This window comes from Tachyglossus aculeatus, chromosome 22 (assembly GCF_015852505.1).
Source record: "Tachyglossus aculeatus isolate mTacAcu1 chromosome 22, mTacAcu1.pri, whole genome shotgun sequence".
NCBI lineage: Eukaryota > Metazoa > Chordata > Mammalia > Monotremata > Tachyglossidae > Tachyglossus > Tachyglossus aculeatus.
Window position 1 is genome coordinate 59,217,702 of NC_052087.1, and position 25,294 is coordinate 59,242,995.

The 25,294-nt window shown below is 51.7% G+C and overlaps 1 protein-coding gene across 1 annotated transcript; it reads left to right on the plus strand.

The window, feature by feature from the left end:
• The first annotated feature begins 58 nt into the window (after positions 1–58).
• ALDH3B1 (aldehyde dehydrogenase 3 family member B1) lies at positions 59–24,343 on the plus strand. The gene is made up of 10 exons (XM_038764669.1): positions 59–130; positions 13,003–13,165; positions 16,791–16,901; positions 17,060–17,180; positions 17,983–18,068; positions 18,224–18,305; positions 19,118–19,504; positions 19,636–19,802; positions 22,409–22,508; positions 24,028–24,343. The coding sequence occupies exons 2-10, from the start codon at positions 13,004–13,006 to the stop codon at positions 24,219–24,221; spliced, it is 1,410 nt and encodes a 469-aa protein (XP_038620597.1). The 5' UTR covers positions 59–130; position 13,003; the 3' UTR covers positions 24,222–24,343.
• The last annotated feature ends 951 nt before the right edge of the window (positions 24,344–25,294 follow it).

The following is a 25,294-nucleotide window of genomic DNA, read 5'->3' on the forward strand; positions in this document are numbered from 1 at the left end:
GTTATTGAATGAATGAAGGAGTGAATGAATGTTCCCTCGGGTGACGCTCAGTTCCCGCCCCGGACACATTTCGTCACCTCGAGGATCTGGGCCGCTCGGACAAACGGATTAAGAGGGCCAACGGATAGAGGTAAAAAGCTGCCCCCGACCCCCGGCTGCACCCCTGAGCCCCCCGTCCCCCCGACCCCGAGCTCCGGTCAAGGGATCGAGGCTCCCACCGACGGGCCGGTCCTGTCCGGGCCTTTCCAGGCCTGTCCCGGGCCTGTCCCGGGCCTGTCCGGTCCTGCTGTCCCCCTGGTTCCGGGGATTTCTCCGGGCACACTCAGCGCCGTCCCGGCTGCATTCATTATTCATTCAATCATATTTATTGAGCACCTACTGTGTGCAGAGCACTGGACTAAGCGCTTGGGAAGTCCAAGTTGGCAACATTACAGAGACGGTCCCTCCCCAACAACGGGCTCACAGTCTAGAAGGAGGAGGCAGACAACAAAACCAAACATGTGGACAGGTGTCAAGTCGTCAGAATAAATAGAAATAAAACTAGATGCACATCATTAACAAAATAAATAGAATAGTAAATATGTACAAGTAAAATCAATCAATCAATCAATCAATCAATCAATCGTATTTATTGAGCGCTTACTATGTGCAGAGCACTGTACTAAGCGCTTGGGAAGTACAAATTGGCAACACATAGAGACAGTCCCTACCCAACAGTGGGCTCACAGTCTAAAAGGGGGAGACAGAGAACAGAACCAAACATACCAACAAAATAAAATAGGATAGAAATGTACAAGTAAAATAAATAAATAAATAAAATAAAAAGAGTAATAAATCTGTACAAACATATATGTAGGGGCTGTGGGGAGGGGAAGGAGGTGGGGGGGATGGGGAAGAGGAGAGGAAAAAGGGGGCCCAGTCTGGGAAGGCCTCCTGGAGGAGGTACTATGTGCAAAGCACTGTATTAAGCGCTTGGGAGATGGCAGTTAGGGAGGGAAGAAGGGAGTGGGCAAGCGTTTGGATGAGGTGCGGAGGAATGGGGTCAGGTGCACAGGTGGAGGGGGGGGGATTTTGAGAGAAGGCAGGAGATTTCCCCTGGAGATAGTGCCGGAAAAGATGGGAGAGTTGAAGAAGGGGCACGAGATGGGAAGGACTGGAGAGGGGCCGGGGAAATTTTCAGGAGATCATGCCTTATGGTGTCAATTTTGTTGATGAAGTAAGTGGCCAGGTCACCGGGAGCGAGAGCTCCTACTGTGTGCAGAGCACTGGACTAAGCGCTTGGGAAGTCCAAGTCGGCAACATAGAGGGACGGTCCCTACCCACCAACGGGCTCACAGTCTAGATGAGGGAGAGCTGTGTGACTTTGGGTAAGTCGCTCGGCCTCTCTAAGCCTCGGTTCCCTCATCTGGAAGATGGGGATAATAATAATAATAGCATTTATTAAGCGCTTACTATGTGCAGAGCACTGGACTAAGCGCTTGGGAAGTCCAAGTCGGCAACATAAAGAGACGGTCCCTACCCAACAACCGGCTCGCAGGCTAGACGGGGGAGAGCTGTGTGACTTTGGGTAAGTCGCTTGGCCTCTCTAAGCCTCAGTTCCCTCATCTGGAAAATGGGGAGAATAATAATAATGTCATTTATTAAGCGCTTACTATGTGCAGAGCACTGGACTAAGCGCTTGGGAAGTCCAAGTCGGCAACATAGAGAGACGGTCCCTACCCACCAACGGGCTCACAGGCTAGATGGGGGAGGGCTGTGTGACTTTGGGTAAGTCGCTCAGCCTCTCTAAGCCTCAGTTCCCTCATCCGGAAGATGGGGAGAATAATCATAATGGCATTTATTAAGCGCTTACTATGTGCAGAGCACTGGACTAAGCGCTTGGGAAGTCCAAGTCGGCAACATAGAGAGACGGTCCCTACCCACCAACGGGCTCACAGGCTAGGTGGGGGAGAGCTGTGTGACTTTGGGTAAGTCGCTTGGCCTCTCTAAGCCTCAGTTCCCTCATCTGGAAAATGGGGAGAATAATAATAATGGCATTTATTAAGCACTCACTATGTGCAGAGCACTGGACTAAGCGCTTGGGAAGTCCAAGTCGGCAACATAGAGGGACGGTCCCTACCCACCAACGGGCTCACAGGCTAGATGAGGGAGAGCTGTGTGACTTTGGGTAAGTCGCTCGGCCTCTCTAAGCCTCGGTTCCCTCATCTGGAAAATGGGGATAATAATCATAATGGCATTTATTAAGCACTTACTATGTGCAGAGCACTGGACTAAGCGCTTGGGAAGTCCAAGTCGGCAACATACAGAGACGGTCCCTACCCACCAACGGGCTCACAGGCTAGATGGGGGAGAGCTGTGTGACTTTGGGTAAGTCGCTCAGCCTCTCTAAGCCTCAGTTCCCTCATCTGGAAGATGGGGAGAATAATCATAATGGCATTTATTAAGCGCTTACTATGTGCAGAGCACTGGACTAAGCGCTTGGGAAGTCCAAGTCGGCAACATAGAGAGACGGTCCCTACCCACCAACGGGCTCACAGGCTAGTTGGGGGAGAGCTGTGATCAGTTGTGTGACTTTGGGTAAGTCGCTCGGCCTCTCTAAGCCTCAGTTCCCTCATCTGGAAAATGGGGATAATAATACTAATGGCATTTATTAAGCGCTTACTATGTGCAAAGCACCGTTCTAAGCGCTGGGGAGGTTACAAGGTGATCAGGTTGTCCCACAGGGGGCTCACAGACTTAAAATCCCCATTTTACAGATGAGGTCACTGAGGCCCAGAGAAGTGAAGTGACTTGCCCAAAGCCACACAGCCGACAAGTGGCGGAGCTGGAATTTGAACCCACGACCTCTGACTCCAAAGCCCGGGCTCTTTCCACTGAGCCACAGTGATGATGAAGACTGTGAGTCCCCCGAGGGACAACCTGATCACCTTGGATCTCCCCCCCAGCGCTTAGAACAGCGCTCAGCACATAGTAAGCGCTTAACAAATGCCATCGTTATTATTTCCTGCAACTAAATTCCACTGAGGGTGGGGAGGTGGGTTAGGGGGAGGGTCGCCCGTTAGGTCCCGAGGGCGGGGGGTTGGGGGGAGGCCCCTATCAGAGAAGGCCCGGACCTGTGGGGATAATAATAATAATAATAATAATAATAATAATAATAATAATCATCATCATCATCATCATCATCAATCGTATTTATTGAGTGCTTACTGTGTGCAGAGCACTGGACTAAGCGCTTGGGAAGTACAAGTCGGCAACCTATAGAGACAGTCCCTACCCAACAGTGGGCTCACAGTCTAGACGGGGGAGACAGAGAACAAAACCAAACACACTAACAAGATAGAGTAGATATGTACAAGATAAATAAATAAATACAGTAATAAATATGTACAAACATATATACATATATCCAGGTGCTGTGGGGAAGGGAAGGAGGTAAGATGGGGGGGATGGGGGGGGACGACGAGGGGGAGAGGGGGGGAAGGGGCTCAGTCTGGGAAGGCCTCCTGGAGGAGGTGAGCCTCACTTCTCTGTGCCTCAGTTACCTCATCTGTCAAATGGGGATGAAGACTGTGAGCCCCATGAGGGACAACCTGGTCACCTCGTATCCTCCCCAGCGTTTAGAACAGTGCTTTGCACATAGTAAGTGCTTAACAAATGCTATTATTATTATTATTATTATTATTATTATTATTATTATTATTATTTTCTCACCAGGACATGGGAGGCCGTGACTGACCAGAAGGGGGGGAGGAGGGGGACAGGGGACCTGACCCCTGGTCTACCCTCCCCCTCTACACTCCAGGCCTGTCCCTTCTCCCTCTCCCCCTTCCTCCCTCCTCCTTCTCCTCCTCCTCCTTTGGGCAAGTCACTTCAATCAATCAATCAATCAATCGTATTTATTGAGCGCTTACTATGTGCAGAGCACTGGACTGAGCGCTTGGGAAGTACAAATTGGACTAAGCAACAACACACAACCAACTTTCACCACTCAACGTTCAATAAGTAGAACGATCCGTGCTAGTTTGGGGTGAGCGCCCGCCACCCACCCAAAAAGCCTCGCTCTTGCGGGCTATTTGTTAAACGCCTACTCTATGTCAAGCACTGTTCTAAGCGTTGGGGCAGATACAAGTTCATCACCCTCTCCATCCCCCCCTTCTTACCTCCTTCCCTTCCCCACAGCACCTGTAGATATGTCTATACAATAATAATGGCATTTATTAAGCGCTTACTATGTGCAAAGCACTGTTCTAAGCGCTGAGCATATGTTTGTACATATTTATTACTCTATTTATTCATTTATTTACTTTACTTGTACCTATCTATTCTATTTATTTTATTTTGTTAGTACGTTTCGTTTTGTTCTCCGTCTCCCCCTTTTAGACTGTGAGCCCGCTGTTGGGTAGGGACTGTCTCTATGTGTTGCCAACTTGGACTTCCCAAGCGCTTAGTACAGTGCTCTGCACACAGTAAGCGCTCAATAAATACGATTGATGATGATGATGAAGCCCTGTTCTAAGCGTTGGGGTAGATACAAGTTCATCACCCTCTCCATCCTCTCCATCCCCCCCCTTCTTACCTCCTTCCCTTCCCCACAGCACCTGTATATATGTACAGATGTTTGTACATATTTATTACTCTATTTATTTATTTATTTACTTTACTTGTACCTATCTATTCTATTTATTTTATTTTGTTGGTATGTTTGGTTTTGTTCTCCGTCTCCCCCTTTTAGACTGTGAGCCCGCTGTTGGGTAGGGACTGTCTCTATATGTTGCCAACTTGGACTTCCCAAGCGCTTAGTACAGTGCTCTGCACACAGTAAGCGCTCAATAAATACGATTGATGATGATGATGAAGCCCTGTTCTAAGCGTTGGGGTAGATACAAGTTCATCACCCTCTCCATCCTCTCCATCCCCCCCCTTCTTACCTCCTTCCCTTCCCCACAGCACCTGTATATATGTATAGATGTTTGTACAGATTTATTACTCTATTTATTTATTTATTTATTTTACTTGTACATATCTATTCTATTTATTTTATTTTGTTAGCATGTTTGGTTTTGTTCTCCGTCTCCCCCTTTTAGACTGTGAGCCCGCTGTTGGGTAGGGACTGTCTCTATATGTTGCCAACTTGGACTTCCCAAGCACTTAGTACAGTGCTCTGCACACAGTAAGCGCTCAATAAATACGATTGATGATGATGATGAAGCCCTGTTCTAAGCGCTGGGGTAGATACAAGTTCATCACCCTCTCCATCCTCTCCATCCCCCACTTCTTACCTCCTTCCCTTCCCCACAGCACCTGTATATATGTGTAGATGTTTGTACAGATTTATTACTCTATTTATTTATTTATTTATTTTACTTGTACATATCTATTCTATTTATTTTATTTTGTTAGCATGTTTGGTTTTGTTCTCTGTCTCCCCCTTTTAGACTGTGAGCCCACTGTTGGGTAGGGACTGTCTCTATATGTTGCCAACTTGGACTTCCCAAGCGCTTAGTACAGTGCTCTGCACACAGTAAGCGCTCAATAAATACGATTGATGATGATGATGAAGCACTGTTCTAAGCGTTGGGGTAGATACAAGTTCATCACCCTCTCCATCCTCTCCATTCCCCCCTTCTTACCTCCTTCCCTTCCCCACAGCACCTGTATATATGTATAGATGTTTGTACAGATTTATTACTCTATTTATTTATTTATTTATTTATTTTACTTGTACATATCTATTCTATTTATTTTATTTTGTTAGCATGTTTGGTTTTGTTCTCCGTCTCCCCCTTTTAGACTGTGAGCCCACTGTTGGGTAAGGACTGTCTCTCTATGTTGCCAACTTGGACTTCCCAAGCGCTTAGTCCGGTGCTCTGCACACAGTAAGCGCTCAATAAATGCGATTGATGATGATGATGAAGCACTGTTCTAAGCGTTGGGGTAGATACAAGTTCATCACCCTCTCCATTCTCTCCATCCCCCCCTTCTTACCTCCTTCCCTTCCCCACAACACCTGAATATATGTATATATGTTTGTATATATTTATTACTCTATTTATTTATTTTACTTGTACATATCCATTCTATTTATTTTATTTTGTTGGTATGTTTGGTTTTGTTCTCCGTCTCCCCCTTTTAGACTGTGAGCCCGCTGTTGGGTAGGGACCGTCTCTATATGTTGCCAACTTGTACTTCCCAAGCGCTTAGTCCAGTGCTCTGCACACAGTAAGCGCTCAATAAATACGATTGATTGATTGATTGATCACCCCTCTTTCGCTCTGTGTCTCTTCCAGTCTCTCCCCCTGCCCCTCAGTCCTGCTCATGTTTCACGGGCCCGGAACGGCTCCTTTCCTAAATCCACACCCCTCTCCTCTGCCTTTCCACCCCTTATAACCACTTCCAGGCGAATCTCATTCATTCATTCATTCATTCATTCAGTCCTATTTATTGAGCGCTTACTGCGTGCAGAGCACTGTACTAAGCGCTTGGGAAGTACAATTCGGCAACAAATAGAGACGGTCCCTACCCAACAACGGGCTCAGAGTCTAGGAGGGGGAGACAGACAACAAAGCAAAACATGGACTCTACTCCCTCCCTTCACCACTCCTTTTTCCTGAGAAAGATATCGTGTCTTCCCTGGTACTCTTTGGACCCTCCCTCTTAGTCTCTCCAAGGTTCTTCCTGGTCCTCCTGCCCCTCCAGCTGTGGACGTCCCCCAGGGCTCTGTTTCCCTCTTACTTAATAATGATAGCATTTATTAAGCGCTTACTATGTGCAAAGCACTGTTCTAAGCGCTGGGGAGGTTACAAGGTGACCAGATTGTCCCACGGGGGGCTCACAGTCTTCATCCCCATTTGACAGATGTGGTAACTGAGGCCCAGAGAAGTGAAGTGACTTGCCCAAAGTCACACAGCTGACAGTTGGCGGAGCCGGAATTTGAACCCATGACCTCAGGGTCCAAAGCCCAGGCTCTTTCCACTGAGCCACACTGCTTCTCTTCTTCTCTTCATCCCTGACTAAGCCCTCATTTCATCTTCTCCCATTCCCTTCTGCATCACCCTCGCATTTGGTTTGTCTTCTTTATTCACCCCTCCATCCACCCCCCCAGCACTTATGTCCATATCCATCATGTATTTATTTCGATTCATGTCAGTCTCCCCCTCTAGACTGTTAGCTCCTTCATCAATCGTATTTATTGAGTGCTTACTATGTGCAGAGCACTGTACTAAGCGCTTGGGAAGTACAAATTGGCAACATATAGAGACAGTCCCTACCCAACAGTGGGCTCACAGTCTAAAAGCTCCTTGTGGTCAGGGAACGTGTCTACTAACTCTGTTCTTTTGTACTTTCCCAAGTGCTTAGTACAGTGCTCTGCACACAGTAAAGACTCAATAAATACGATTGACTGCTTCATCGACTACACTCCATTCCTTGGAGAGCTCAGCCACTGCCGCAACTTCAGCTCCCACCTCAGTGGGGCTGGCTCCCAAATCTACCTCACTATCAATCATTCAATCAATCGTATTAATTGAGCACTTACTGTGTGCAGAGCACTGTACTAAGCGCTTAAAAAATACTAGCTTCCACCTCTGTGAGGCTGGCTCCCAAATCTACCTCACTAGCCCCCACGCCTCTCCTTCTCCGGAGTCTCGCATCGCCTCCCTTTTCCAGAACGTCTTTACGTGGTTGGCCCACCACAGTACCTCCAGTTCAGCGTGTCTGATACTGAACTCCTCATCTTCCCTCCCAAACCTTCTTCTCTATTTCCCAGCAGTAGCTGAAGAGGAGGACTCCTGCCTTCTCTCAAAATCCACCCCCTCCACCTTCAAGTCAGACCCTATCCCTTTGCACCTCATCAGAACACTTGCCTCTTCCCTTCTTCCCTCCCTAACCGCCATCTTCGACAGTTTGCTCTCCGATGGCTTCTTCCCCACTGCTTTCAAACATGCCCATCATAATCAATCAATCAATCGTATTTATTGAGCGCTTACTGTGTGCAGAGCACTGTACTAAGCGCTTGGGAAGTACAAGTTGGCAACATATAGAGACAGTCCCTACCCAACAGTGGGCTCACAGTCTAAAAAAACCCTCCCTTGACCCAGTGACTCCCTCCAGTTATCACCCCATCTCCCTCTTCCCATTCTTCTCCAAATTCCTTAAGCTCATTGTCTACACCCGCTGCCTCAAATCCCTCTCCTCCAATTCTCTCCTTGACCACCCCTGATTTGGCTTCCGTCCCCTTCACTCCACAGAAACTGCCCTCCCAAAGGTCATCAGCGATCTCCCTTTTGGCGAACCCAATGGCCTCTACTCCATCCTAATCCTCCTCGACCTCTCAGCTGCCTTCGAAACTGTTGACCATCCTCTTCTCCTAGAAACATTACCCAATCTCGGCTTCACTGACACTGTCAATCAATCAATTGTATTTTTTGAGCGCTTACTGTGTGCAGAGCACTGTACTAAGCGCTTGGGAAGTACAAGTTGGCAACATATAGAGACAGTCCCTACCCAACAGTGAGCTCACTGTCCTCTCCTGGAACTCCTCTTCTCTCTGGCCGCTCATTCTCGGTCTCTTTCGCAGGCTCTTCCTCTCCCTCCCATCCTCTAACTGTGGGGGCTCCTCCTCCTCATCATCATCAATCGTATTTATTGAGCGCTTACTATGTGCAGAGCACTGTACTAAGCGCTTGGGAAGTACAAATTGGCAACACATAGAGACAGTCCCTACCCAACAGTGGGCTCACAGTCTAAAAGGGGGAGACAGAGAACAAAACCAAACATACTAACAAAATAAAATAAATCTCCATCTACAACCACTCCCTCGGAGGACTCATTCGCTCCCACGGCTTCAACCACCACCTCTATGCCGATGATACCCAAATCTGCACCTCCAGTCCTGATCTCTCTTCCTCTCTGCAGTCTCCTATTTCCTTCTGCCTTCAAGACATCTCTCCTTGGATGTCCTGCCGTCACTCCAAAGTTGACGTGTCTAAAACAGAACTCTTTATCCTCCCACTCCCACTTTTCCACCCCTGTGGGTGGCACTACCATCCATCCTTCCTGTCTCAGAAGCCCGTAACCTTAGCGTTATCCTTGATTCCTCTCTCTCATTCAACCCACATATTCAATCCATCACTAAATCCTGTCAGTTTGGCCCACACAACATCGCTAAAATTTGCCCTTTCCCTCCATCACGTTAATCTAAGCATTTATCCTATCGTGCCTTGATTACTGTAACAGCCACCTTACTGACCTCCCAGCTGCCTGTCTCTCCCCACTCCAGTCCATATCTCACTCTGCTGCCCGGATCATTTTTCTACAAAAACGTTCAGGCCATGTTTCTCCACTCCTCAAGAACCTCCAGTGGTTGCCTTCCACCTCCTCATCAAACAAAACCTCCTCTCCATTGTAAGCCCTCTGTCACCTTGCCCCCTCCCACCTCACCTCCTAATTGAATCCAGCCGGCACACTTCACTCCTCTAAACCTTTTATTCATTCATTCATTCATTCAATCGTATTTATTCAGCGCTTACTGTGTGCGGAGTACTGTACTAAACACTTGGGAGAGTACAATACAACAATAAACAGACACAGTCCCACTGCGAGCTGTCTAGAGGGGGAAATAGAGATCAATATAAATGTATTCATTCATTCAATCATATTTATTGAGCGCTTACTGTGTGCAGAGCACCGTACTAAGCGCTTGGGAAGTAAATGTATAAAATTACGTTTATGTGCATAAATGCTGTGGGGCTGGGAAGGGGTGAAGAATAAAGGGAGCAAGTCAGGGTGACACGAAGAGAGTAGAAGAAAAGGAGAAGAGGGCTTGGTCAGGGAAGCCCTGACGGGTTCACATCCATTCATTCATTCATTGATTCAATCGTATTTATTGAGCGCTTACTGTGTGCAGAGCACTGTACTAAGCACTTGGGAAGTACAAGTTGGCAACGTATAGAGACGGTCCCTACCCAACAGTGGGCTCACAGTCACATCCATCTCTTATTTATTTATAGGAATGTCTGTCTCCTCCTCTAGAGTCTAAGCTCATTGTGAGCAGGGGATGTGTCTGTTGTAGTCTGTGGGCCCACGTCATCATCATCATCATCATCATCAATCGTATTTATTGAGCGCTTACTGTGTGCAGAGCACTGTACTAAGTGCTTGGGAAGTACAAGTTGGCAACATATAGAGACAGTCCCTACCCAACAGTGGGCTCACAGTCTAAAAAGGGGGAGACAGAGAACAAAACCAAACATACTAACAAAATAAAATAAATAGAATAGATATGTACAAGCAAAATAAATAAATAAATAAATAGAGTAACAAATATGTACAAACATATATACATATATACCCCTGGCCTGGAATGCCAGGGGTATGGGTTCATCCCCCGGGCCTGGAATGCCCTCCCTCTGCACATCCGCCAAGCTAGCTCTCTTCCTCCCTTCAAAGCCCTACTGAGAGCTCACCTCCTCCAGGAGGCCTTCCTGGACTGAGCCCCCTCCTCCCCTTCCCCCCCGCCTTACCTCCTTCCCCTCCCCACAGCACCTGTATACACGTATATATGTTTGTACATAGTTATTGGGAGCAGCGTGGCTCAGTGGAAAGAGCCCGGGCTTTGGAGTCAGAGGTCATGGGTTCTAATCCCGGCCCTGCCACGTGTCTGCTGTGTGACCTTGGGCAGGTCACTTAACTTCTCTGGGCCTCAGTGACCTCATCTGTAAAATGGGGATTAAAACTGTGAGCCCCGCGTGGAACAACCTCATCACCTTGTATCCCCCAAGCGCTTAGAACAGTGCTTTGCACATAGTAAGTGCCTAACAAATGCCATTATTATTATTACTGTTTATTTATTTTATTTGTACATATTTATTTTGTTAATATGTTTTGTTTTGTTGTCTGTCTCCCCCTTCTAGACTGTGAGCCCGCTGTTGGGTACATATGTTGGCAATGTATAGAGACGGTCCCTACCCAACAGCGGGCTCACAGTCTAGAAGGGGGAGACAGACAACACTTGTGCTTCCCAAGCGCTTAGTCCAGTGCTCTGCACACAGTAAGTGCACAATAAATACGTTTGAATGAATGAAATGCTGGATTCTCCCAAGTGCTTAGTACAGTGTTCTGCACGCACCGAGTGCTCAATAAATAGGATTAATCGACCGCCTTCCCAGACTGAGCCCCTTCCTTCCTCTCCCTCTCGTCCCCCTCTCCACGCCCCCGTCTGACCTCCTTCCCTTCCCCACAGCACCTATATATATGTATATATGTTTGTACATATTTATTACTCTATTTATTTATTTATTTATCTTACCTATACATATCTATTCTATTTATTTTATTTTGTTAGTATGTTTGGTTTTGTTCTCCGTCTCCCCCTTCTAGACTGTGAGCCCGCTGTTGGGTGGGGACTGTCTCTATGTGTTGCCGACTTGTACTTCTCAAGCGCTTAGTCCAGTGCTCTGCACACAGTAAGTGCTCAATAAATACGATTGACTGATTGATATTTATTACTCTATTTATTTTACTTGTACATATCTATTCTATTTATTTTACTTTGTTAATATGTTTGGTTTTGTTCTCTCTCTCCCCCTTCTAGACTGTGGGCCCACTGTTGGGTAGGGACTGTCTCTATATCAATCAATCAATCGTATTTATTGAGTGCTTACTGTGTGCAGAGCACTGTACTAGGCGCTTGGGAAGTCCAAGTTGGCAACATATAGAGACGGTCCCTACCCAACAGCGGGCTCACAGTCTAGAAGGGGGAGGCAGAGAACAAAACAAAACATATTAACAAAATAAAATAAACAGAATAGATATGTACAAGTAAAATAGAGTAATCATCATCATCATCATCAATCGTATTTATTGAGCACTTACTGTGTGCAGAGCACTGTACTAAGCGCTCGGGAAGTCCACGTTGGCAACATATAGAGACGGTCCCTACCCAACAGCGGGCTCACAGTCTAGAAGGGAGAGGCAGAGAACAAAACCAAACATATTAACAAAATAAAATAAATAGAATAGATATGTACAAGTAAAATAAATAGAGTAATAAATATGTACAAATATATATACATATATACAGGTGCTGTGGGGAAGGGAAGGAGGTAAGATGGCGAGGATGGAGAGGGGGACGAGGGGGAGAGGGGGACAGACCCATTCATTCATTCATTCAATCGTATTTATTGAGCACTTACTGTGTGCAGAGCACTGTACTAAGTGCTTGGGAAGTCCAAGTTGGCAACATCTAGAGACGGTCCCTACCCAACAGCGGGCTCACAGTCTAGAAGGGGGAGGCAGAGAACAAAACCAAACATATTAACAAAATAAAATAAATAGAATAGATATGTACAAGTAAAACAAATAGAGTAATAAATATGTACCAACACAGATACAGGATTGATTCTATCAGTCAATCGTATTTGTTGAGTGCTTACAGAGTGCAGGGCATGATGATGATGATGATTGTACTAAGCACTTGGGAAAGTACGACACAAACACACCAATGTAATAGACATATTCCCTGCCCAAAATGGGATTACAATGCTTACAGAGTGCAGGGCATGATGATGATGATGATTGTACTAAGCACTTGGGAAAGTACGACACAAACACAACAATGTAATAGCCATATTCCCTGCCCAAAATGGGATTACTCTTTTAGACTGTGAGCCCACTGTTGGGTAGGGACTGTCTCTATATGTTGCCAATTTGTACTTCCCAAGCGCTTAGTACAGTGCTCTGCACACAGTAAGCACTCAATAAATACGATTGATGATGATTACAATCTTGAGGGGGAGACAGGCCTAATAATAATAAAAATGATGATGATGGTATGTGTTAAGCGCTTACTATGTGCAAAGCACTGTTCTAAGCACTGGGGGGGGGGGGTAGATGTTGCCAACTTGGACTTCCCAAGCGCTTAGTCCGGTGGTCTGCACACAGTAAGAGCTCAATAAATGATTGATTGATTGATTGATTGATGGAGGGTCGATCTCGCCCCCTTAGGATGGACCCCCACGCGGAGACCCTGCAGCGACTGCGAAACACGTTCAACTCCGGGCGGACCCGGCCCGAGGCCTTCAGGGCGGCGCAGCTGGAGGCGCTCGGCCGCTTTCTGCGCGACAACAGGGACCGCCTCCTGGGGGCGCTGGCGGACGACCTGCGCAAGGTGCCCAGGGGGCGGGGCCTGGCGGACACGGAGGGACGCAGCCCATAGGACGCTCGTGGCCGGGGGGCGGGGCCTCGGGGAGGGACGCAGCCCATAGGACGCTCGTTGCCGGGGGCGGGGCCTGTAGGACGCTCGTTGCCAGGGGCGGGGCCTCGGGGAGGGACGCAGTCCATAGGACGCTCGTTGCCGGGGGCGGGGCCTCGTTAGGGGCGGGGCCTATAGGACGCTCGTTGCCGGGGGCGGGGCCTCGTGGAGGGACGCAGCCCATAGGACGCTCGTTGCCGGGGGCGGGGCCTGTAGGACGCTCGTTGCCGGGGGCGGGGCCTAGGGGAGGGACGCAGCCCATAGGACGCTCGTTGCCAGGGGCGGGGCCTGTAGGACGCTCGTTGCCAGGGGCGGGTCCTATAATAATAATAACGATGGCATTTATTAAGCGCTTACTATGTGCAAAGCACTGTTCTAAGCGCTGGGGAGGTTACAAGGTGATCAGGTTGTCTGTCCCCCGTGGGGCTCACAGTCTCAATCCCCATTTTACAGATGAGGTAACTGAGGCACAGAGAAGTGAAGTGACTTGCCCAAAGTCACACAGCAGACAATTAGCGGAGCCGGGGTTTGAACCCGTGACCTCTGACTCCAAAGCCCGTGCTCCTCTCCACTGAGCCACGCTGCTTCCATAGGACGCTCGTTGTCAGGGGCGGGGCCTGTAGGACGCTCGTTGCCAGGGGCGGGGCCTCGGGGAGGGACACAGCCCATAGGACGCTCGTTGCCGGGGGCGGGGCCTCGGGGAGGGACGCAGCCCATAGGACGCTCGTTGCCGGGGGCGGGGCCTGTAGGACGCTCGTTGCCAGGGGCGGGGCCTAGGCAGGGGGCGGAGACTGTAGGACGCTCGTTGCCAGGGGGCGGGGCCTCGGGGAGGGACGCAGCCCATAGGACGCTCGTTGCCGGGGGCGGGGCCTGTAGGACGCTCGTTGCCAGGGGCCGTGGCCTGTAGGAGAAGCCGCTTGGCTCAGAGGAAAGAGCGTGTATATATTTGTACGGATTTACTACTCTATTTATTTATTTATTTTACTTGTCAATATCTATTCTCTGTCTTTGACTTTGCTAATATGTTTTGTTTGGTTCTCTGTCTCCCCCTTCTAGACTGTGAGCCCAGTGTTGGGTAGGGACCGTCTCTATAATAATAATAATAATGATGGCATTTATTAAGCGCTTACTATGTGCAAAGCACTGTTCTCTGTCTCTATATGTTGCCAACTTGGACTACTCTCCTACTGAGAGCTCACCTCCTCCAGGAGGCCTTCCCACACTGAGCCCCTTCCTTCCTCTCCCCCTCGTCTCCCTCTCCATCCCCCCCATCTTACCTCCTTCCCTTCCCCACAGCACCTGTATATATGTATGTACATATTTATTACTCTATTTATTTTACTTGTACATATCTATTCTATTTATTTTATTTTATTAATATGTTTGGTTTTGTTCTCTGTCTCCCCCTTCTAGACTGTAAGCCCACTGTTGGGTAGGGACTGTCTCTAGATGTTGCCAACTTGGACTTCCCAAGCGCTTAGTACAGTGCTCTGCACACAGTAAGCGCTCAATAAATACGATTGATTGATTGATTGACGCTCGTTGCCAGGGGCGGGGCCACGGCAGGGGGCGGGGCCTGTAGGACGCTCGTTGCCGGGGGGCGGGGCCTCGGGGAGGGACAGAGCCTATAGGACGCTCGTTGCCGGGGCGGGGGCGGGGCCAGGAGATTGGTGGCCAGGTCTGTGGGGGCGTGGCCTAAGGGGCGGGACCTCGGGTGATTGGTGGGCGGGGCTCCGGGGGCGGGGCCCTAGTGATTGACAGGGGGGTCTATGGGGGCGGGGCCCGGGTGATTGATGGGCGGGTCTGTGGGGCGGGCCCTGTGGCATCGGTGGCCTCATCTGTAAAATGGGGATTGAGACTGTGAGCCTGTATATATGTGTATATGTTTGTACATATTTTTTTTACGCTATTTATTTATTTATTCAATTTATTTGTACATATCTATTCTATTCATTTTATTTTGTTAGTATCTTTGGTTTTGTTCTCTGTCTCCCCCTTTTAGACTGTGAGCCCACTGTTGGGTAGGGACTGTCTCTACATGTTGCCAATTTGTACTTCCCAAGCGCTTAGTACAGTGCTCTGCACATGGTAAGCGCTCAATAAATACGATTGATGATGATGATGATGATGAGCCCCATGTGCCAATTTATGTTGCCAACTTGTACTTCCCAAGCGCTTAGTACTGTGCTCTGCACACAGTAAGCGCTCAATAATTGCAATTGAATGAATAAGAATAATAATGGCATTTATTAAGCGCTTACTACGTGCAAAGCACTGTTCTACGCGCTGGGGAGGTTACAAAGTAATCAGGTCACCCCACGGGGGGGCTCACAGTCTTCATCCCCATTTTACAGATGAGGTCACTGAGGCACAGAGAAGTTAAGTGCCTTGCCTAAAGTCACACAGCTGACAATTGGTGGAGCCGGGATTGGAACCCCTGACCTCTGACTCCAAAGCCCGGGATGTTTTCTACTGAGCCACACTGCTTCTCCTGAATGAATGAATGAATGAATTCCTCTCCCCCTCGTCCCCCTCTCCATCCCCCCCATCTTACCTCCTTCCCTTCCCCACAGCACCTGTATATATGTATATATGTTTGTACATATTTATTACTCTATTTATTTATTTATTTATTTTACTTGTACATATCTATTCTATTTATTTTGTTAGTATGTTTGGTTTTGTTCTTTGTCTCCCCCTTTTAGACTGTGAACCCACTGTTGGGTAGGGACTGTCTCTCTATGTTGTCAATTTGTACTTCCCAAGCGCTTAGTACAGTGCTCTGCACATAGTAAGCGCTCAATAAATACGATTGATTGATTGAATGAATGAATGGCCGGGTCTTTGGGGGCGGGGCCTGGGTGATTGATGGTTGGGTCTCTTGGGCGGGACTGGTGATAATAGTAATGATGGCGTTTGTTAAGCACTTACTATGTGCGAAGCACTGTTCTAAGCGCTGGGGGGGGATACAAGGTGATCAGGTTGTCCCGCGTGGGGCTCACGGTCATCATCCCCATTTTACAGATAAGGTAACCGAGGCTCCGAGAAGTGACTTGCCCAAGGTCCCACAGCAGGCACGTGGCGGAGGCGGCATTTGACCCCATGCCTTCTGACCCCAAAGCCCGGGCTCTTTCCACTGAGCCACTCTGCTTCTCTATTGACGGGCGGGTCTGTGGGGTCCGGGAAGCAGCGTGGCTCAGTGCAAATGAGCCCGGGTTTGGGAATCAGAGGTCATGGGTTCGAATCCCAGCTCCGCCACGTCTGCTGTGTGACCTTGGGCAAGTCACTTGACTTCTCTGAGCCTCAGTGACCTCATCTGTAAAATGGGGATTAAGACTGTGAGCCCCACATGGGACAACTTGATCACCTTGTATCTCCCCCCAGCGCTTAGAACAGTGCTCTGTACATAGAAAGCGCTTAACAAATGCCATCATTATTATTATTGATGGGCGTGTCTGTGGGGCCGGGGCCCTGTGTGGTTGATGGGCAGGGCCTGGGGCAGCGGACAGTGACGGGCCGGTCCGTCCATCCGTCCGTCCAGGCCCCATTCGAGGCGGAGGTGTCCGAGCTGAGCATCTGCCGGAGTGAGATCAACCTGGCCCTCAACAACCTGCACTCCTGGATGCAGGACCAGCCCGTGGACACCAACCTGGTGAGATGGTCGGGGGGCAGGGGGCAGGAACCCCCTCCCCGGGGCAGCAGCATCATCCCCCCCGCCGCCACGCGGCCCCGGGCCCGAGGCTGGGGTTTGCCTGGGGTCGAGTGGCCGAGCGTCCCCCGCTCCGCTTCTGCCTGCCTTCGTCCATCCAGGCCACCCGGCTGGACGCCGCCTTCATCCGCAAGGAGCCGTTCGGGCTGGTGCTCATCATCTCTCCGTGGAACTACCCGCTGAACCTGGCCGTCGTACCCCTGGTGGGTGCCATCGCCGCCGGTGAGCCCTGGACACCACCACCCCGACCCTGGGTCGTCGTCATCCTCCTCCTCCTCGTCCCTCCCCACCTTGCCCCCTCTCATCATCATCATCATCATCAATCGTATTTATTGAGCGCTTACTATGTGCAGAGCACTGTACTAAGCGCTTGGGAAGTACAAATTGGCAACATATAGAGACAGTCCCTACCCAACAGTGGGCTCACAGTCTAGAAGGGGGAGACAGAGAACAAAACCAAACATACTAACAAAATAAAATAAATAGAATAGATATGTACAAATAAAATAAATAAATAGAGTAAAAAATATGTACAAACATATATACATATATACAGGTGCTGTGGGGAAGGGAAGGAGGTAAGATGGGGGGATGGAGAGGGGGACGATGGGGAGAGGAAGGAAGGGGCTCAGTCTGGGAAGGCCTCCTGGAGGAGGTGAGCTCTCAGCAGGGCCTTGAAGGGAGGAAGAGAGCTAGCTTGGCGGATGGGCAGAGGGATTGGGGGCATTCCAGGCCCGGGGGAGGACGTGGGCCGGGGGTCGATGGCGGGACAGGCGAGAGCGAGGTACGGTGAGGAGATCAGCGGTGGAGGAGCGGAGGGTGCGGGCTGGGCTGGAGAAGGAGAGAAGGTCCTCATCCCTCCCTGCTCACTTCACACCTCCTCACCATCCTCTCCCCTCCTCACCTCTCCTTGTCCCTCCGGGCCTCAGCCGCCCCTCCTCGCCCTTCCTGCCACCTGGCCCCCAAATGCCCTGCGGGTCCGGGTGGGTCCGGGCAGGACCAACCACCGGGCCCTCCCGGACAGGAAACTGTGTGGTTCTGAAACCCTCCGAGCTGAGCCGCGGTGTGGAGCGGATCATGGCCGAAGTTCTGCCCCGCTACCTGGACCCGGTGAGGGGCCCGTCCCGCGGTCCCCGGACAGACAGCCTCGACGGGGCTGGGGGTGGGCCAGGGCCTGGGGCCGGGGGCTTCGGGCCCGCTGCAGCCGCCCCTCTCCTCCTCATCCTCCTTCTGGTCCTTCTCCTCATCCTCCTCCTCGTCCTCAGAGCTGCTTCGCGGTGGTTCTGGGGGGGCCCCAGGAGACGGCTTCGCTGCTGGAGAACAAGTTCGACTACATCTTCTTCACGGGTACAGTCCACCCCGCCACCCTCCCCCGCCTCAGTTTCCCTCCCCCAGCCCCTGCCGCCGCCCCGGGCCCACCCGCTCTCTGTCCCCACAACCCTCCCCCAGCCCCCTGCCCGATTCGGATACACCCCATCTCGTCTCTCTCATCTTGGCCTAATGGGCAAGAGCCCGGGCTTGGGAGTCGGAGGACGTGGGTTCCAATCCCGGCTCCGCCACTCATCCGCTGGGTGACCTTGGGCAAGCCACTTCACTTCTCGCTTCTCGCTTCCCTTCTCGCTTCACTTCTTCACTTCTTAGGAGGCCTTCCCAGACTGAGCCCCTTCCCTCCTCTCCCCCTCGTCCCCCTCTCCATCCCCCCATCTTACGTCCTTCCCCACAGCACCTGTATATATGTATATATGGTTGTACATATTTATTACCCTGTTTATTTATTTATTTATTTATTTTACTTGTACATTTCTATCCTATTTATTTTATTTTGTTGGTATGTTTGGTTCTGTTCTCTGTCTCCCCCTTTTAGACTGTGAGCCCACTGTTGGGTAGGGACTGTCTCTATGTGTTGCCAATTTGTACTTCCCAAGCGCTTAGTACAGTGCTCTGCACATAGTAAGCGCTCAATAAATACAATTGATTGATTGATTGATTGATTGATTGATTCTCTGGGCCTCAGCGACCTCACCTGTCAAACGTAGATTAAGATTGTGAGCTCCACGTGAGAAACCCGATCGCCTCGTGTCTACTCCGGCGCTTGGCACCTAGCAAGCGCTGAGCGAAGACTCTGATGACGATGATGATGATGTATTTGCCCCCGCCAGGGAGCACCCGGGTGGGCAAGCTGGTGATGGCGGCAGCCGCCCGGCACCTGACCCCGGTGACGCTGGAGCTGGGGGGCAAGAACCCCTGCTACGTGGACGACGCCGTGGACGTCCAGACCGTGGCGAACCGCCTGGCCTGGGCCCGCTTCTTCAACGCCGGCCAGACGTGCGTGGCCCCGGACTACGTGCTGTGCAGCGCGGGCACGCGGGACCGGCTGCTGCCCGCCCTGCAGGCCGCCGTGCGCCGCTTCTACGGGGAAGACCCCCGGCGCTCCCCCGACCTGGGCCGCATCGTCAGCCCCAAACACTTCCACCGGCTGCGGGCCCTGCTGGGCAGCGGCCGCCTGGTCATCGGCGGCCAGACGGACGAGGAGGAGCTCTACGTCGGTGAGCCGGCCGGGACCCCCCTCCACCCCGGGCAGGGCGGGCCTGACCCCACGAAACCCCTCCGTGACCCCCCCGGTGACCCCGGGCCGAACCCCCCGACCTGAGCCCCCCGGGGTGGGACGGGCCCGCAGCTCCCACGGTGCTGGTGGACGTGAAGGAGGATGAGCCGGTGATGCGGGAGGAGATCTTCGGCCCGATCCTGCCCATCCTCACCGTCGGCGGCCTGGACGAGGCCATCGCCTTCATCAACCGGCAGGACAAGCCGCTGGCGCTCTACGCCTTCTCCACCCGCAGCCAGGTGCGGGGCCGCGGGCGGGCCTCGGGGGTACCCCGGGGGGCGTCGGGTCAGGGACGCTCCGGCGGTGGGGCCGACTAATACTAATAATGGCATTTATTAAGCGCTTACTATGTGCAAAGCACTGTTCTAAGCGCAGGGGAGGATACAAGGTGATGAGGTGGTCCCTCGGGGGGCTCACAGTCTTAATCCCCGTTTTACAGATGAGGTAACTGAGGCCCAGAGAAGTGAAGCGACTTGCCCAAAGTCACCCAGCTGACAATTGGCGGAGCCGGGATTTGAACCCGTGACCTCTGACTCCAAAGCCCGGGCTCTTTCCACTGAGCCACGCTGCTTTTCTAAGGGGGCCAGGCCAGTGCCCTGTCCGTCTCCGGCCCGGGACCATCCAGAAGCAGCCGCCTGGCTTCGCGGAAAGAGCCCGGGCTTTGGGAGTCGGCGGACGTGGGTTCTAATCCCCACTCCGCCACTTATCCGCTGTGTGACCTCGGGCAAGCCACTTGGCTTCTCTGGGCCTCAGCGACCTCACCTGTAAAATGGGGATGGAGACCGTGAGCCCCACCTGATTACCTTGTATCTATCCCAGCACTTAGAACAGTGCTTGGCACATAGTAAGCGCTTAACAAATACCGTAAGCAGCGTGGCTCAGTGGAAATAGCCCGGGCTTTGGAGTCAGTGGTCATGGGTTCAAATCCCGGCTCCGCCACATCTGCTGTGTGACCTTGGGCAAGTCACTTCACTTCTCTGAGCCTCAGTTACCTCATCTGTAAAATGGGGATGAAGACTGTGAGCCCCATGTGGGACAACCTGATCACCTTGTATCCCCCCCAGCGCTTAGAACAGTGCTTTGCACATAGTAAGCGCTTAAGAAATTTCATTATTATTATTATTATTATTACTATCATTATTCTCTGGGCCTCAGTCACCTCATCTGTAAAATGGGGATTCATTCATTCAATCATATTTACTGAGCGCTTACTGTGTGCAGAGCACTGTACTAAGCGCTTGGGAAGTCCAAGTTGGCAACGTATAGAGACGGTCCCTACCCAACAGCGGGCTCACAGTCTAAAAGGGGGTTGACTCTGAGTCCCCCATGGGACAACCTGATCAATCAATCAATCGTATTTATTGAGCGCTTACTGTGTGCAGAGCACTGTACTAAGCGCTTGGGAAGTCCACGTTGGCAACATATAGAGACGGTCCCTACCCAACACTGGGCACCTCGTAGCCTCCCCAGCGCTTAGAACGGTGCTTTACACATAGTAAGCGCTTAACAAATGCCATCATTATTATTATTATCATCCTAATCATCATCATACGGGACCTCAAGGGGCTATAGGGGACAAGGATGTCCCAGAGATGGGGGTGCGTGGGAGGGGAAGGCAGTGCCCCGGAGAGACCAACCGGCCTTTGGGCTGCAATCAATCAATCGTATTTATTGAGCGCTCACTATGTGCAGAGCACTGGACTAAGCGCTTAGGGGGAGGACAGGAGAGCTGCGGCAGGGCAGGGCAGGGCACCCGTTGACAGGGGGTCCTCACCCTGGGCTTCCAGGCTGTCCATCCATTCCCTGGCCCCCTCCTCCCTCACCTCCCTTCTGTCCTTCTCCAGCCCAGCCCGCACCCTCCGCTCCTCTGCCTCTAATCTCCTCACTGTACCTCCTTCTCGCCCATCCCACCATCGACCACCGGCCCACGTCATCCCCCGGGCCTGGAATGCCCCCAATCCCTCTGCCCCTCCGCCAAGCTGGCTCTCTTCCTCCCTTCAAGGCCCTACTGAGAGCTCACCTCCTCCAGGAGGCCTTCCCACACTCAGCCCCTTCCTTCCTCTCCCCCTCGTCCCCCTCTCCATCCCCCCCGCCTTACCTCCCTTCCCCACAGCACCTGTATATATGTATATGTGTTTGTACATATTTATTACTCTATTTATTTATTTTACTTGTACATATCTATCCTATTTATTTTATTTTATTAGTATGTTTGGTTTTGTTCTCTGTCTCCCCCTTTTAGACTGTGAGCCCACTGTTGGGTAGGGGCTCTCTCTTTATGTTGCCAATTTGTACTTCCCAAGCGCTTAGTACAGTGCTCTGCACATAGTAAGCGCTCAATAAATACGATTGATGATGATGATGATGATGACCCCCGGCCCACGTCCTCCCCCGGGCCCGGAATGCCCCCAATCCCTCTGCCCATCCGCCAAGCTCGCTCTCTTCCTCCCTTCAAGGCCCTACTGAGCGCTCACCTCCTCCAGGAGGCCTTCCCACACTCAGCCCCTTCCTTCCTCTCTCCCTCGTCCCCCTCTCCATCCCCCCATCTGACCTCCTTCCCTTCCCCACAGCACCTGTATAGATGTTTGTACATATTTATTACTCTATTTATCTTGTCCATATCTATTCTATTTATTTTATTTTGTTAGTATGTTTGGTTTTGTTCTCTGTCTCCCCCTTCTAGACTGTGAGCCCACTGCTGGGTAGGGACTGTCTCTAGATGTTGCCAACTTGTACGTCCCAAGCGCTTAGTCCAGTGCTCTGCACACAGTAAGCGCTCAATAAATACGATTGATGATGATGATGATGATGATAATGATGATGATGCCCCCCCCCCCCCCACCAGGTGGTCCGCCACGTGCTGGACCGGACGAGCAGCGGCGGCTTCTGCGGGAACGACGGCATTCTGCACATCACCCTGACCTCCCTGCCCTTCGGAGGAGTTGGTAGGGCCCGGGTCCCGCCCCCTTCCCCCCCCGCCCTTCAGAGCCGTTGGTCGGTCCCAGGCCCCGCCCACTCCCCCCGCCCCGCGGAGCCATTGGTCGAGACGAAGCCCCGCCCCCCGGCCCCGCGGAGCCATTGGTCGTTCCCAGGCCCCGCCCACTCCACCTGCCCCGCGGAGCCGTTAGTTGGTCCGAGGCCCTGCCCACCCCACCTGCCCCAAGGAGCCTTTGGTCGGCCCGAGGCCCCGCCCACTGCCCCTGCCCCGCGGAGCCATTGGTCAATCAATCAAGCGTATTTATTGAGCGCTTTCTGTGTGTAGAGCACTGTACTAAGCGCTTGGGAAGTACAAGTTGGCAAAGCCCCGCCCACTCCACCTGCCCCGCCGAGCCATTGGTCGATTAGAAGCCCCGCCCCCTCTACCTGCCCCGCGGAGCCTTTGGTCGGTTCGAGGCCCCGCCCCGCGGATCCAAAGTCCCGCCCACTCCCCCTGCCCCGCGGAGCCATTGGTCGATTAGAAGCCCCGCCCATTCCCCCCCGGCCCGCAGAGCCATTGGTCGGTCCGAGGCCCCGCCTACTCCCCCTGCCCCGCGTTGCCATTGGTCGGTCCGATGCCCCGCCCACTCCCCTGCCCCGCCCACTCCCCTATGCCCCGCACTGCCATTGGTCGATCTGAGGCCCCGCCCATCCCCTATGCCCCGCGTTGCCATTGGTCGGCCCGATGCCCCGCCCACTGCTTCTGCCCCGCGGAGCCATTGGTCGGTCCGAGCCCCCGCCCTCCCCCTGCCCCACCCACTTCCCCTATGCCCCGCGTTGCCATTGGCCGGTCCGATGCCCCGCCCACTGCTTCTGCCCCGCGGAGCCATTGGTCGGTCCGAGGCCCCGCCCCCGGGTTGCCCCGGGTTACCCCGCCCCTGCCCCGGCGGAGCTCCCTAGGGGGGCCGCGCTGCGGGCAATCAATCAATCAATCAATCAATCAATCAATCAGTCAATCCAAAACTTTGGAGTCAGAGGTCGTGGGTTCGAATCCCACCTCTGCCACACGTCTGCTGTGTGACCTTGAGCAAGTCACTTCACTTCTCTGGGCCCCAGCTCCCTCATCTGTAAAACGGGGGTGATGACTGTGAGCCCCACGTGGGCCAATCTGATCACCTTGTATCCCCCCCAGCGCTTAGAACAGTGCTTTGCACGTAGTAATCATCATCATCATCATAATAATAATAATAATAATAATAATGGCATTTGTTAAGTGCTTACTACATGCAAAGCACTGTTCTAAGCACTGGGGGGATACAAGGTGATCAGGTTGGCACGCGTGGGGCTCGCAGTCATCATCCCCGTTTTACAGATGAGGGAACTGAGGCCCAGAAGCGCTTAACAAATGCCATTATTATTATTATTTATTGAGCGCTTACTGTGTGCAGAGCACTGTAATAAGCGCTTGGGAAATACAAGTTGGCAACATAGAAAGACTGTCCCTGGGCAGAGGGGCAGAGGCTCAGGGCCCCCGGGCCGGTTTTTCAGGGCCCAGCGGGATGGGCAACTACCACGGCCGCTTCAGCTTCGACACGTTCTCGCACCATCGCGGCTGCCTGCTGCGCCGGCCCGGCCTGGAGAAACTCAACAGCCTGCGCTACCCGCCCTATGCCCAGCGAGGCCTGGGGCTCCTGCTCCGCACCGTGGAGATCCAGCGGCGGGAATGCTGCGCCCTGCTCTGAGCGCCAAAGGCCCGCTCCTCCCCGGACCCCTCCCCGGACCCCTTCTCGGCTGAGGGCAGCTATTATTAATCAATAATCCATCAATCAATCCTGTTTATTGAGCGCTCACTGTGGGCAGAGCACTGGACTAAGCGCTTGGGAAGTCCCAGTTCGCAACATAGAGAGAGGCAGTCCCTACCCAACAGCGGACTCACAGTCTAGAAGGGGGAGACAGACGACAAAACCAAACATATTCACAAAATAAAATCAATCAATCATTCGTATTTATTGAGCGCTTACTGTGTGCAGAGCACTGGACCAAGCGCTTGGGAAGTCCCAGTTGGCAACAGAGAGAGACGGTCCCTACCCAACAGCGGGCTCACAGGCTAGAAGGGGGAGACAGACGACAAAACCAAACATATTAACAAAATAAAATCAATCAATCAATCGTGTTTATTGAGCGCTCACTGTGTGCAGAGCACTGGACTAAGCGCTTGGGAAGTCCCAGTTGGCAGCAGAGAGAGACAGTCCCTACCCAACAGCGGGCTCACAGTCTAGAAGGGGGAGACAGACGACAAAACCAAACATATTAACAAAATAAAATCAGTCAATCAATCAATCAATCGTATTTATTGAGCACTCACTGTGTGCAGAGCACTGGACTAAGCGCTTGGGAAGTCCCAGTTGGCAGCAGAGAGAGACGGTCCCTACCCAACAGCGGGCTCACAGTCTAGAAGGGGGAGACAGACGACAAAACCAAACATATTAACAAAGTAAAATCAGTCAATCAATCAATCAATCGTATTTATTGAGCACTCACTGTGTGCAGAGCACTGGACTAAGCGCTTGGGAAGTCCCAGTTGGCAGCAGAGAGAGACGGTCCCTACCCAACAGCGGGCTCACAGTCTAGAAGGGGGAGACAGAGAACAAAACCAAACATATTAACAAAATAAAATAGATATGTACAAGTAAAATAGAGTAATAAATACGTACAAACATATATACATCTATACAGGAGCTGTGGGGAAGGGAAGGAGGTAAGAAGGGGGGATGGAGAGGGGGATGAGGGGGAGAGGAAGGAAGGGGCTCAGTGT